This window comes from Rhopalosiphum padi, chromosome 3, assembly GCF_020882245.1.
Source record: "Rhopalosiphum padi isolate XX-2018 chromosome 3, ASM2088224v1, whole genome shotgun sequence".
Classification (NCBI taxonomy): domain Eukaryota; kingdom Metazoa; phylum Arthropoda; class Insecta; order Hemiptera; family Aphididae; genus Rhopalosiphum; species Rhopalosiphum padi.
Window position 1 is genome coordinate 33,726,668 of NC_083599.1, and position 16,600 is coordinate 33,743,267.

Below are 16,600 nucleotides of genomic sequence, written 5' to 3' on the forward strand. Positions count from 1 at the left end.
CAACCTAACCGTGTATTATTATTTATTATGCATATAATATGTTATAGGTAGATAGCATCATAAACCGAAGTATATTATTTTTTGTATTAGTTTTTTAAGTTAAATAGTTAGATTTCCAACAATGTAGATATTTTTTTAATTTGTAACAGTGTTTATTTAAGTGTTTTCCAATTTCCATAGTACCTACCTATATGGGAGAATAAATATTGTAATGTCTTCGTTTTACATATCTATAGCTTGTGCAAAACTATGAAACATATTAACAGAGCCGTGCCGTTAAGATTTGGCGCCCAGGGTAAAATTAAAAATATTCGCCCCTATTTTATTTATCATTAATATTCATTATACATTTCAATTTTTTTGGCACCCCTTTAAACCATGCGTCCGGGCGCATGCCCCCTAGACTCCCCCCCCCCACAGCACGGCTCTGCAAATTAATTATGTTTTCAATATATTTTTGTGATCTCAATTGCATTCTATAATATGGTTTTATAATATTTTATATATATTCATAGCACAATGTTAAAATTGTTGATAATGTATGAATAACAGGACTGTATTGTGTTAAGTGACGGGAGGAGTGGAGGACATATCCCCGCGGGGGTCAGTATCGGTTCCAGAACCACTAGTAGAGGAGAGAGCTTTTTATCAAAGCTTGGCCGAACGACTGACATTTTCTACTCCGGTAAAATATTATGTACACGCCGTGACGTCGTCTATAGCTGTAGCTGCAGGCCCCTGGCGTGTCAGCACTTGGTGGTTTTACAGTCTCGCCCGGCGACGACCAAATATTATTTGGGTAACCACTAACGGCACTACAAGTATACTATAACCACCACTAATGTCTCGGAACAATCGTAAAAATTCCTGTACATAGGTATCGCAGGTCAGGCGTGAAGCTTAATTATTTTACCTATCGCACAAACAATGCAATAAAAATCAATAATAATATATAATAATAATACCAATAGACAATAATATTATAATAATAATAATAATAATAATTACGAGCGACGAGCGGATACGATTACCGACGACCGACGCCGCAGCGTCGCAGCGATCACGTCTGGCGAGCGCCGCGACGGGCGGGGCCCCGTGGATGGGGGAGGGGGGAGAGCGGGCGGCCGCCGTCGCGTCACCAGTCGATCATTCTACGCGCTCGCCGTCCGGACCGTACGAGTGTACGACTTACTACGCCGCCGTTCTTATCAAGTAATCCCGATTCCGATATAATATTCGCAACTGCTGCAGTGAGCATTGCTGCTGCGTCGTTTCCACCGTACGTATTGTCGTTTCATCACGTAAATAATATCACGAGATATATAACGTCGTCGGGAATCAAAATAACAAATATCAGCCGACCGAGGCGTGTGATAGCGTAGCCGCATACGGCAAATAGTAGTGCGTGGCCGAGAATTCGACGACGACGACGACGACGACAACAACAATCGATATAATAATAATATCATAATTAATATATCATAAAAGTACGGATACCGTAGGTAATACTACAGCTTAAGCCGCGTATACCTCCTATACTGCTGTAGATTAGAACATTTTTATTTACGATCTGCCTCGGGCCACACACGATAACGAGACAGTCGTAATCGTCGACTTCGCAATAATATTGTTTTCCACCATAATCCACCTATAGATCTACCGCCGTCGACTCGATCGTTCGTTTTTTGATTTCGTCTCAAACGCACGTCTACTTTGAGTGAGTGAGTGTGTGTGTGTGTGTGTGTGTGCTTTTTGTTTGTTCTCGTTCGCGCGCCCGCGCGCATCGTACGAAACATAATAACATTGTTTGTAATATAAACGACACAGTGAGACGCATTGTTTCACACGGAACGATCGCGTACGTGTTCCTTCCGGTATCGACGACGTCCAACAACAGACGGTAGGTATTAGCATATTTTATCTGCCTCCGCAGCCCGATCGACTTGTTACGCACTGAGAAACAAAACATCTGCTCCATCGCCTTTGTCCGTTCGCCGTTTATCTCGATAACTCGTTCATCGGTCCGCCCTACGCGACTACCCCCGTTGTGGCTTATCCATCTGGACGTGCGGGAAAACGCGTCGCCGTCGTTGTTCGGGCGCGTAAATGTAACTACGTAAGTGATTTTTCGAACGCCGCCACCGTTCACCCCCCCTCCCCCCGCCAACCGACCGCCGAAAGCTCCTCGGTGTTCGCGTGCACTTCTTCGTTGCAACTCCCCCTCGTCGTATGTATGTTTGATCGGTTTGTTGATGATCTGTTGCAGAACTCGAAAATCGTTCCCGCGTCCAAGATGTCTTCTTCACAATATTCATACATATTCAAGTACATCATAGTCGGAGACATGGGTGTTGGTAAATCGTGTTTACTGCACCAGTTCACCGAACAAAAGTGTAAGTGTCGATTTCATAGCAAAAACGGAATAATTCTAAGCAATTGTCTAGATATTTACTTGTAATTATTTATCTACATGTCCGTCCAGTCACTGCTGATTGCCCGCATACAATTGGTGTAGAATTCGGAACAAGAATCATTGAAGTGTCTGGAAAAAAAATTAAGCTTCAAATCTGGGACACGGCGGGACAAGAACGTTTCCGAGCAGTGACGAGGTTCAGACTTTATACAAATACACCTTTGTACTATGATAATAATGTCTATGTTATTTAGATCGTACTATCGTGGAGCAGCTGGTGCATTGATGGTATACGACATAACCAGACGTTCTTCTTATAACCATTTGAGTAGTTGGTTATCTGATACTCGCAATCTTACAAATCCAGGAACTGTAAGTTTTTACAATTCAATATGATATTTTAGTTATTAAAATATTCGTACCAAATAAATATTAACATAACAGTACCTATTATATTTGCATAGAAGTATATAATTGCTGTTTTTTAATAATCATTTAAATTTAAAATTACTCATTGGCACTATTTCAGGAAATTTTGAAGGTAGGAAATTAATAACCACTTCAGTAAATAAAGATATTTATACTACCTATCAGGTAAAATTGAAAATAGTTTTCAATTAATTGCTTTACAAATCAACACTTTTATTTGGTGCGAATAGATCTATGTTATACAGGTAATAAGCCAACAACAATTTTAAGCATTGATGTTGGTTTTTCTGTGTTTATACTGATACTATATCACATAGCTTTTATATAAAAAAAATCCTATTCATTGAGAGTGATCCATTTAAATATCCAGAGTCATTCCAATGTATTTTTTTTTTTATAACTTGAATGATTTATTTAATGAGTTATTTCTCAAATAGTTTAGGAACCTTTGCGTAGATATCTTCAATATTATGATTAGCTGTGTTTATAATAACTCATATTTTGCGGCCACTGCCGTAACTAGACTACTCGAGGCCTGTGTGCAAATCAAAATCTTGAGGCCCCGTGTGACTGTATACATATTTTTGAGGCCCCGCAATATGGCCTGTGGCATATGTGTAGTACACACTCTGCATACCTAGTTTTTGCGGCTATACTCGCTGTACAAACTGTATAGTCTCCGTCTTACAAATATAAAGCTTAGCAAAAACTGTTTTGTGTGGTATAGAACCACACGGGCTATAGTGATAGTTAAGACTCCAAACTAAAAGGTATATAATATAGTTGAAACATTATCTGTAAAATATCACTTTTATTTTTTTTAATAATCATTTGTACAAAAATATTCTCATTGTTTCAAAATCAATTATTTTTATGTTTTCCAAACTTGAATAACTTTTTTTGTAGTTCTGATATCAAAAAAATAAAAACGATATTTCACAACAAAAGTTCTCCTTTTTACATCATGAAAATGTTGTTTCTTAGTTGTGAGTGTTTTGACTGTAACTTTCTCGGTTATTTCCTACGCAGTATAGTTTTTGCTGTTTTATATTTGTAATACATTGACAATACATGCGGGTGTAACATCCTTTAAATTAGTTAAAAATGAAGGTGGTAATTTATCTTGAAAAATATAGAACATTATTGGTTTAAAAACTAATATCCAATTATCCTAAAAAATGCTGTGACTTAATAATTGAATTTTTATGAGAATTAAAAAATTAATTGATCAGTTTCACTAAATATTTGAACTAATTGCAAAATACAGATAAGCTGATAAGAATGATACAAATTTGTATATTTTTTTATCTTTACATACCACAAAAATATCTAACTGTTGAGTCTACCAAAATGTTATTATTTTATTACAGATTTAATTATGTTTTTAATTTATACAATACACAATACAACTAAATATTAATTTCACATTGCCAATATGAGAAATACCAAGGTAATGATATTAATTGAAATAAAATAGAGGCAATCAATAATTTGACTGATTTTATTTGTATTTAAAGTGGTTTGCTTTACTAGTTATTAATTGTAATACCATTTATTAATTAATATGTATAGATATTAGGTACGATAAAATTGGATCACGGTAGACTAGGATTTATTAAAATTTAATCTTAACACTTATAGAACAAAGAAATAAATTAACTTATAGATATATGTTCATTTTTAGAAATAAGAGTTTTAAAATATATTTTTTTTTAAGAAATTACTTTCTTGTTCATAAAACATAAATAACATAAAATAATATTGTTTCATATAACAAAATGCTGATGGATTAAAATTGTAAATAAAAAAGCCTACTTTAATTTTACTTAATCTAATGAGATCTAATTAAGAAAATTTGGGAAGTTGGTCACTGTAAAAAAACATGTTAAATTTGAATTCAATAATGAATTATCACAACAACAACAAAAGGAATAATTATTAGCAAAAATGGTATATCATAATTTATTTTTGTTAAAAAAGTAATTTTATTATATATTAGAGGAACCATATATTAAATTCTCAGGATTTTGAGAAATAACAAACATTCTTACCAAACAATTTAAAAATTTTAAATGCTTATTAATATTTTAAAATAAGTAAATATTTTGAAAATGTCATTATGTATAAAAATGTATTCCTTATTTGAATAAAGACACAATGTTTTAAGTTTCTACAATTAACATTTTTGGTGAAATATTATGTTTGTCTAACCAATGTCGTAAAAATTTAAACTTCAAATAATCATAAAAAAAATATTGTCGTTTTAATCTGAAATTTTATTTTAATTTTAGTAAAAATATGATAGAAAAACTTCAATTAAATTTTCAGCTTTTGACTCATTAACTAAAATCCGCTATTTTACATGATGTGAAAATATTTAAAAATAATATTAAATGTCTATAGTTACAATAAAAAGCCAAAATATTTTAATAATGCTATGTGCAATAATTTGTACTTACAATGTATTTTTAACAAAATATAGTCTATACCTCTTATATTATAAAATAAGTATTATAAATATAGTGCTTAAATTTATTTAAGCTTAAATAAAAAAATTCTTAATAGTTTGAACTAGTTAAGTTATGTGTATATTTATAAATATGTTGTTTAACTAATAATTTGTATTAATCAATATTAATAAACAAAAATAATATTAACATATATTGTAGATTTATAATGTGTGCATCTGACTATTTATTGTTTAATTTCATTTTAATAATAAAATATGTTTTATAGAGTAATATTGATCTAATTTATTGTATAGGTGATTTATTTGATTGGGAACAAGTTGGATATGGAAAGTAATCGAGATGTGTCCTATGAAGAAGCTAAGCAATTTGCTGATGAAAATGGATTAATGTTTTTAGAAGCAAGTGCCAAAACGTAATGATATATGTTAAATAATAGCACTTGTGTTATTTTTTGTGGATTATTGATTGATTATTTTTTTAATATTTAGCGGAGAGTATGTTGAAGATGCTTTCCTTAAAACTGCTCAGATAATTTATGAATGCATTCAAGATGGAAGGTATGTTATACAAGATTATTTAAATTTTATACAACACTTATTAGTGAATTAAAAATGATTCGAACCTTTAATAATTAATTTATCATGAATAAAGTGTTATATAATAATATATATTATTCTTATTCTCTTTATTTGAAGGCTGTGAATATTTTTATAACATAGTTATATAGATAGAGCATTAAAAAAAAATAGTGTGAATTGATCATGTAGATATTATACTTTATAGTTGCAAATAGATATTAAAACCATTTAAAAATTAAAAAAAAAAATTAATATACATCAAATTTTTAAAAATGTTATTTTTTTACATACCAATACATTCGTTTGTCCGCTCAACATTTAAAATGTTATTTAAAATAAAAATTGTATTCATATATTATATTATAAATTACAGACTTGATTTAAATGCTGCTGATTCTGGAGTACAACAGAAAATCCTTCAATGTGAAACCAATACAAATGTGGAAAAAGATAAATCTTGTATGCAATGTTAAGGTAATTAGTTATTTATTATTAATATTTATTAATAATATCAGTTTATTTATTATTTATTTTTATTTTCAGAAAAATATTGTTGGATGGAATCTTTTAATTCTATATTATTTTATGATATGTGCTATTTTTTCTTTCTTAAATTATAATAAGTTTCGTAACATTCTTTATTCGTAGGTATTATTTGTTATCAGTTTAATTTATATCTATTGGATTGTACACAAATTCACATTTGCCCACTCATATATATATATGTATTTATATATACCTTAGTCGTTTTAAATTTATTTTTAATTTGTATAATTATTATTAACTTTCTCAACTAAAGATAAATATATTATAAGAAATTGTTAATCGAATTGTATTAAGTACATTTATATTGATGTCACATATTATTATAAATGTATGCATATCTAACATATAAAATGGATGTGTTTAATATATTATGAAAATATTTTTTATTATTTGTTTTTTTTTTTTTTGGTAAATGCTTCAATAGTCTTTAAGTATTGTATTTACTATTTTCACAAATGTTGTTTACCAAAATCAAATTAAAAACTAAATTCTTTTATTGTCCTATAATATTGTTTATTTTTATTTTAGACAATCTTTGATCTTACTATTGTAAGTTTATTTTATATACCAAAGTCAGCCATATTTATCAGTACTACAAATTTTTAAGTTAAAATGTCACATGCCACTTAAATTTTTAAATCAAAATTGATTTAATAAATTAATCCCCGTTTGTCATCAAAAATACTGATAACCAACAAGGGTTTAATTATATATTTTTAATATTTATTTACCGTTAGAATAAAGCATTTATAGTTTTCTTATATATTATGAAGTTGGAATACATTTACTACCAAATATTGTAGTGACTAGATTTAATTTGTAAGTTATTATTAACCTGTATCAATATATCTAGTTACAACAAAAATCATATTATTTTAATACAAATAATTAAAATACAAAATTTAATCAGTAAAATTCAAGATAGAAATTTTAAAAAGGAAATGTTATATAATTTCATTATTTAAGAAATTTCAACAGTAATTTGTACTAAATAATATATTAAGTGTAAAAAACATAAGATGTATTTTATAGTACAAAACGTGTTTAATAGTATATTGCTTGTAATTCACAGTTAACGGTTATTATTGTCAAGTTAATTTGTTATATCTTAATCATATTATTAATTGCATATGTCTTATGTGCTAAAAAAAAAACTATTAATCCATATTTTTAAAATTATATTTATAATTTGTATGCAAACTATTTATATTACCTTCAAGGGTTTTTATAAAAATATATTATTTACATTTTATTCTGTATAATAAAATAAAAAGAATATAATTTCTAACCTGTAGTTCTTGATTTTATCATTACTATACCAATTTAATTTATTTAATAATACTTTTATATTGTTGTAATTAGGGTATGAATATTTTTGTTAAGTAAGATCACCAACGGATTGTATATTTATAAAAAAAAGTTATCTGAGACTACAATAAAAATATGTTATGGTTTCAGAAATAAACTATGTATGACCATTTCTCTTGTGCAGCAATTAGTATGTATCTTTCAAATAAATTGGTACATAAAACAAATAAATATAATATAGAAATTATAAATTATAAATTATAAATTCAATAATAAGCTAAACCTAAAATTGATGGAAATTAAAACTGAAGGTATCTTAACACTAATAAGAAACAACATTTTTGTGTAAGAAGTATAGTATTTTCATGCTATAGAAAAAGTGAAAAGCTAAGTTTTCTGATTAAAATTTATGAAATCATTGAAAATTGAATTAATAATGACAATAAATATTAGTTCTTCAATAATATTCAAAACTATATGGAGTTAAAGCAAAAAAATATTCGCATTTATTTTTTAATCAATTAATTTACAGTAGTACTGTAGTACTTTTATGTTGTTCATAATATTTAGATCTATTAGTATCTACAGTACCTATTTCATATGTTTATAGTTTATAATTAAGACCTGAATTTAAATGCTTAAGATGCATATTTTTAAATATATTACTTGGAACGATGCCGATCAGAATTATATGCTTTTCATAATGTAGACTAAAGTTAAAAATATTAAAATGTATTTTTACATTTTTCTAGGAGAAATGCATAAAGTTACATATTTTTTGAAATTATATAAGTGTAGTTTTTTTTTTTTACTTTACTATCCAAAGACTTACAATCTGTATTTACAAAAACATAATAAGTAAATATGATGACATTGTACACAATACATAACAATAAATTATAATTTGATAGAGACTATCCATTGATAGATTCCTTCAGAATTTGATTTTAGATGTAATAAGATATCACGAAACCGGTGTCTTTTGAGTCAGATGTGGAGAGTTATTGGGCAGTGTGTGTGGATAAGTGAGAAATAAGAGAATTTAAATGGTACAAAAGTTTTGAATGAAATTTTGTTTAGTATATTTTAGTTAGTTAATTTGTCATTGTATTGTGCTTTGTTTACTATATACCACGGAGCTGTGGTTGTAAGATGGAAGCAATAAATAGATCAGGAAACTTTGATTATGTGAGTTTGAGACATATGAAACAAATAATAGTGTTGACAGATGTATACAACAACAACAACTCTATTACACATACACAAGCTTCAAATTTTTTAAAACTATTTTTGATTGCAGTTACGAATAGATAAATAATGAGATTTGAATTTTTCATTAATTTTTGTTTTATTTATTGAACATAAATTCATGTGCTAAAATATTTATGCTTTTTAGTTTCACTGTATGAGAGTAGAAAACCAATAGCAAATATAATTTAATATCATTCTAAAATAATATTGTTAAATGATAAATTTATTTCTATCACAGCTTATAGACAATATGTATATCTTCTATACATCGAGACTTATAATTAAAAAACATTGCCTAAAATTAGCGCTACTTATAATCAGTACCTACCTATATATTATATATATATATAGCTAACAATCTCATAAAAATTATTTATTTTCAGTTACAAACTGTGTAATCAAAAAAAAAAAATCAAGTCAGTGCATTGATAAAAAAAATTAATAGAAGTCATTTTTAATGTTGGCTATCTAGCTATCAGTGTCTACTGATGCTACAGATTTTAAACTTTGATTTCTTACCAAAAAATTGTTATATAAAATCATTTATTGATTTATTAATTATTATTATTCACATAGGTACAATAAGTAGGTAATAATAATTGTGATAAATTAATTATTTAATATTTAATTATATTTGATACAAACAAAAGAACACTGACCACTGACTTATAATCTATTTGATGATTATATTATATGATACATAACAATTTATAAACAAGATATTAATGAGTAAGAATACCGTTGTACTAGACCTTGCAAAGTTGCAAACAATGCAATTAAAAACACACCCAAAAAAATAATATGTTTTCTTTAAAAATATTATATAAACTGTAAAAATGAATGTCAAATATATTTGTTTTTGTAATTAAGTATAGAACATTTTAAAATTTAAATGTTGACAGTTAGCTAGAAACACAATTAATATAAATAATAAATATAAACTTTTAAAAAATGTCTGTGTCTCTTTACTGAGTCTTTCATTAACTGCTAGATATATCAATATATGCTAAACTGTTAGATGTCTTTATAATTTTCTATTACTTTTTCTGTTAACCTGTATCATTGAAATATTGAATGGTTATATTATGGTATATTTGGACCATGATTATTATTTATCAAAATTCGGTGAATCCAAAGCTTGAGTGGCAAAAATGTACTAAACTTGTGTCTTTTAACTTTTTTTTTATCAATCTTTCTTGTCAAAACATTCTTATTTTTATTCTTTTTACTCTTACTCTTAGTATTTGACTAAATCGTTTTTGTTATTTTGTAATAATTCAAAAATGAATAACTGTAGACTTTTTTACCAAATATTTATATGAAAATATAATATAATTATTAATTAATAATTTCTAGACATGATAAATAAAGTATAATTTTAAAAATATTTTGTTTTTGTTTGTGATATCAATTAAAAATAGACATTTTAAATTTTAAATCTAACTATATTGTCTTTTTATTTTATGTTAGAACACAGTAGAACACATTAGAACAGATTTATTCAGTCATGCGTGTTAGTTGGGTTATTTCATACACTTTGATGTATATATCAATGTAAATATCTGTAGATGGCCCTTGGTTAGGATTCTAATGTCTTACTTTATTATTATTGATAAAAACACAATTATTGTATGACATTTTAAATTTTAAAAATGTACACAAACGTCACAACCCACTGTTTAGGTAGTTATTATTCTTTATTTTAATTTTTCACTATTATTGCCTATTGGTAATACTATACGTTTAGTGTTTACTAATATAAATATCAGTATTATGAATTGTAAACATTGTAGATTATTTTATAATAGGTATGATGATTTGTATTATTGGTGTAAGCATACCCAGTGCCCGTGTATTACTGTTATCCATACTTGATACTTCGTATCAACATAATATAATGCATATAATATTGCCTAATACGAGGATTTTAGGTAGGTACCTACCTATAGTTATCATTTTGATGATTTTAGATACAATATGATGTTTTAACCATAAATGGCATAAATATTAGTTAGATACTACATTTTATAAATCGTAATATTTTGTATTTTTGTACCAAACAAGAGTTTTAGTAAATTTTAATTATAACTTATAACTTAGGATAGGACTAAAGTCTTACCACATTTAGACATTTAGTTACAAATTACAACTAATCGATGAATAATTATTGCTCACCTCTGATCAATGATCATAATACGATATATATTCTATACTCTATACTATATACCGACCAGCCGCACACTGGTGAGTGTATAGAGAAATTTTCGCCATTAATTTGCTTCAACTCCAATAAAATAAGAATTTAAAATAATATTTTTATGGTTTTTATTTTATATATATCCGTATAACCATTTTAAAGGTATGTTTTTGTTGTATTTTATATTTATGCTACATGATTCTGTAAAATGTTTCACGATTAAATGGTTTTTTATAATAATACTACAGCATTGTGGCAAAGCCCCGCCCCACAGCTTTTCTATTTATAAAAACTAACCATCTCTCACCTCTCTTTTTATGCTTCGGGTACAATGTGATGATTAGATGATGCATAACACACTATCGTACGTTATTATGATGTGAATATATATATAATTACTAATTATGTAATGTTTTAGTACCCAATAAGGCAATAAAAATATAGGAAATATAAGTTACAATACACCAAATCTCCTGCAGTGCTGCGCTTTCACTGTATTAAAAAGGTTTAAAATACAGTATAGGTATAGTATGTAGGTACTAGGTATCGTTTAGATATAAGTAACTAAAATTTACCGTTAGCACATACAATTTGTAATCGCGTTGTATGGTTTCATTCACATTAAATATTCGAAATTATTAGGTACTATTATTTGGAATAATTTTCTTAAATGTCACGAGGGTCGCGATAGACGTCTGCATAATATTATTATTTCGTTACGCATTTTAATGTTTTTCGTTCGATTTACTTTGTAGTTATACACTATAGTAGTTTGTACAGCAATACGATATTATAAAAGAATAGTTTCTATGCATTTACACATTATATTCAGTCATTACTCTTAAAGTCATACCTCTTTTTACGTAAACCGTAGACTTGTGAATTGTAAAAAACATAATATATAAACAGCTATTTTAAATTGTATTTTTACCAGACAAACAAATGGATCAATAGATGACTAATTTGGCTATAATATAATATTATCATTATTATAAATAAAATAATTTATAAAAAAAGTGCCATTCGAATGCATGAAACTTGGTTACATTTTGTCATACATGGTATATTACTTATTTACTGATTGACCTTTAATGTATAGAACCTAAAAGAGGTCATAATTATTTTATAAATATTATACATATTATATAAAATATTAATTTATGCATTAAAGTTCGAGAGTAAAAGAGTATCAAATTTATGGAATCATATTATCTACTAAATACTTATAGGTAATTAAATTCTAAACCACAGTATGAAACCTAGGTAAACCTATAGGTTTGACTATTTTATTGGTTATTATTTCATAGACTACATAAGTTTATTATTAAAACTATAGATTTTAAATAATACGAATATTGTTCAATTATAATACAATATAAAATAATTATAAGGCTAATGATTAATTGTACGATTTGTATGATCGTACAATACAAATTAGTCCATATATAAAAACAATAGAATACATTTTATTTTATAAAATTAATGAAATCGTAATCAAGACGTATAGTTAACCGCTCTACAGTACCTATGTGGCTATGTTCTATGTACTTATTTTTTAAAAATTTTTAATTACAATAAAAACTTCTTATGGGAAATCGTATACTAAGTTTTCATGCTTTTTATGGAGCTTTACATTTTTTTTATTAACGAACTAAAAAAAAGGTATAGGCAATAAGTGAGTACCGCTACTATTATTATATGTGTGTTAGATTTTAATTCAATGATAAATGATATTATATACGAAAAACGATTTCAAGCGAAAACGGTCTATATCGCCAAGTGCACATGTTTTTTTTAAATATAGTCAGCTATTAAAGTTGTTAATTTTACTTTTAGTATTATAGTAAGTTGATGTAATTTTTGCCGAAATTATTGCATTTGTTATATTATTATTTAAATATTTATTAGTATTTAATTACTATAATAATATACATTTAAAGTATATTATATCAACTTATATAACACAACATATTTTATAACATCTTTCCGTAAATAAATAATATTTTTAAATAAATCAGAAATGTATTATTACGAACCTAGGGCCTACCTATAGTAAAATTCATAATATATAAAATACATAAAAATGTAAGTTCACGCGAATAATGTTTTTAAATTACAACAAAATAATTAAAATATTGTAATTTATCATTTAAACAAGCAGTTTCGTCAAAATTGGAACTTAAAATCTCTATAAAAAATAATTGTCTTTAAACATTTTTTAGATTTTATGTTTTGAATGTCTACTAATACAGTTACTAATACAGTCTGTAATACTGTCTACTTGAAAAACTTTCAAAACTTAAAAACAAAAAAAATGATGAATTTTTAACTAGAAAAAATTTGCAATTTTAACAAATTTCGTCAAAGTTTTAACTTCAAATAAATAAAAAATATTATGCCTATATATTATAATATTAATTATATTAATTTTGTGAAATATTGTATTTAATTTTCAAGAATTTTGACCCAGTTAATATTTTTTTATTTAAGAGAAAAAACTAAAAAAAAAAAAAATGAAAATATCTATAAGGCTATAAATAACTTAAAAAGAGGTAGACAAATTAAAAATTTTAATCGTACAATGAAAATTAGTGAAAATTTCAAGTAGGTACTAGGTACCTTTCTATTATTATTATTATTATTTTTAAGTGCCTACAATAAAATATCAAAAGTTGTTTGAGTATAAATAATTATTTTACAGATGAATACAAATTTGATTTGGCTTTGCGGTAAATTCTTTTGGTTTATTTTATATATAGGTAGGTTAAAAAACTAATAGAGACCCTTTATAATAAATTTTTAAATCTCAAGTATATAAAAGTAAAATTCTTACTGAATTTCTAATTACAAAGCAATTTATTAATTTTCACGACTTTTATAAATTTTGTTAAAACTCTAACTTTAAACGTTTATAAAAAATATTGTGATCTTTGATATTTTTTGATTGAAAAATTAACAAATTACGAAAAGCTTTGTAATACATTTTCAAGCATCTCTATATACAGCAAATAATTTTTTAATCGACATTTATAAAAAAAAAATAAAAAATGTAAAATTGCTCATGTCTTTAAATATAGTTCAAAAATAGTCGAAATATTTTTTAAATGTTATTGTAAATAAAAAACGCGCGGTAATTTATATATTTAACATCTACAATTATTTGTTTTCGTTTTACATCAAAAAAATAAAATTGATTTTGTCAAAAATTAGATTTGCGTAAAAATTCCCATTTTTTCTTAATATTTTGTTTGTTTTTCCCAATTATAAAAATAAATTATGGTAATTTTTATGTTTGACATCTTTAAAGTACAAACTAATCTAAATTTAAGTATATCCAAAACTACCTCAACTTTTAAAAATCGAAAAATGTTATCGAAAACTTATCGTGTGCATGTATCTACGAAAAATACACAACATAATAAAAATATTTAAATTTGTCATATCAAGTCTTCTCGAGATAGGTTTTCCCATGTTTTTGATTTATTCATTTTAACTTCTCCAAAAATTCAAATATGTCAATTTTTAATTACTCTTTTTTTATTATAAAGGTATTAGAACTTTTGGGGGATATAATGTCAAAAATGTGGGAAAGTCGATTTCAAGTAGACTTGACGCTTCTAATCCCCTTAAAATGTTAGATTATTTATTAATCAGAAGCTTATTTTTATGACTTTTACAATTTTAAACACTTAATTAGGAGTTATTAATACTCATAATTTTGGAGCCTGTTTTTTTTTTTTTTAAATATCTACGTAAAAGTATAACTAAGTTAATGTTGAATCGTATACAAGAATCAATATTCCATCGTACCTACATTATTTTATTATTGTTATTGTTATTACCTTTTGTTATTAATCTAAATATTTTGCTATTTTTTGCAACTAAAAAACCTATTAGATTTAAAAACACTGAAGATTTGATTTTTACAACTAGGTATTCAAGCGGTTAAAAATCGGGTACAATTTTTTCAAAACAAAACTCAGATTAAGCATTTTCTAAAATAACTAAACTAAATTCATTTATAAATTTAGAAAACTTAGTAAAGATTAGGTGTAATAAATTTGTAATTTACTATACTTTCCATTTAATATGATAATCACATTGCAATAACATATGTTATGTACTTATGTATATATATGGTTAGATTTCATTAAACAAATATAATACCCAACCTAATAAAATCACCTATATAGTCTATACTCTATAGTCTATAGTATAGCCAGTATAGGTCTGTCATATATAGTATACAAACAATAATAATTAGAAAATATATTTTTCGGATTTTTATTTCATTGGACAAGTTTTACCGGACTTTTGTTCGGGGATTCGTTTAGCGAATAAGGAAATAAAGAATGGTATCTTGTAATTCTGAGAACCGAAATTTGATTTTGAGTTCAATTAGTTATGTTTTAACTTATAAATCAATAAAAATTATTTATAAAATATTAAAAATGATCAAATACATCGAAATGTTTAGATCTTAGTGGTGGTTAGCTGCAGTTTGGACGTAGTTTGGTAGGTATATTACTTGCAGTATAAAATTGCTGTATTTTAATACTTTACAGAGAATTTAAAATTTAAACTTAATGCAATCATGCATATATTATAAGAATAATATAGATGCCTGCTAACAATATGGCAGTGAAACAACTAAATACCTGTACACAAAAATGTAAAAATGTGATGACGACTATATTTTGTTGCTAATCGTTAAATTATTTTTAAATATAACATTACAATTGTCAGCAATTAACATTGGTACATTTTCTACATAGTGATGTCTGTAAACAAAAAAATAATGATAAAAAATAGCGTGTCATATTTATATATAATAACTACCTACTAAAATATACTATATACAGTATACATATAGACTACAGAGTATAGGAAGTATATGAGCTGTGAAGTATTTTGTAATTACAAAATATTTTTCTTATATTATTTTTTTAACATATTAGCCATTAGGTACCTCAATTATTAAGAGTTTTCAGACTTTCAACATTATTTCCCAACATAAATACTATTTTAATTTTATAGTCTTATACCTATACTTATATAGGTATATTGTATATATATTATTAGATATTATAATATATTACACAATAATTATTTTGAACGGATTAATAATATTTAGTACAAGAATATGTAGTACATACGTATAGTAGTAGTGAAAAAATTAAAAATATTGTAAATTTAAATTAGGTCAAATTTATAAATATATAAATCTAAAAAAGTCGATAAAAAAAATACTATAAAAAAAACCTGTTATTTTAATTATAGTAATTTATTTTATTTCTTCTTGTGTAACCTACCAATATTAAATGTTGAAACAAATTTGTTGTGTTTTTTTTTTAATTTTAATTTTAATAAACTTTTTAGATTTATCGGTAAATAGGTTTCTTAAATA

General features: G+C 25.9%; 1 protein-coding gene across 6 annotated transcripts; it reads left to right on the top strand.

Annotated features, from left to right (window-relative positions):
- Positions 1–1,133: 1,133 nt before the first annotated feature.
- LOC132926769 (ras-related protein Rab-14) lies at positions 1,134–6,365 on the top strand. 6 transcript variants are annotated; one of them, XM_060991162.1, is made up of 7 exons: positions 1,134–1,279; positions 2,267–2,393; positions 2,483–2,609; positions 2,668–2,785; positions 5,607–5,725; positions 5,802–5,870; positions 6,265–6,365. In XM_060991162.1, the coding sequence occupies exons 2-7, from the start codon at positions 2,294–2,296 to the stop codon at positions 6,362–6,364; spliced, it is 633 nt and encodes a 210-aa protein (XP_060847145.1). In that variant the 5' UTR covers positions 1,134–1,279; positions 2,267–2,293; the 3' UTR covers position 6,365. The 6 variants fall into 6 exon arrangements, with proteins under 6 accessions (XP_060847145.1, XP_060847142.1, XP_060847143.1 ...); XM_060991159.1 differs by having other exon boundaries at positions 1,137–1,502; XM_060991160.1 differs by having other exon boundaries at positions 1,137–1,487.
- The last annotated feature ends 10,235 nt before the right edge of the window (positions 6,366–16,600 follow it).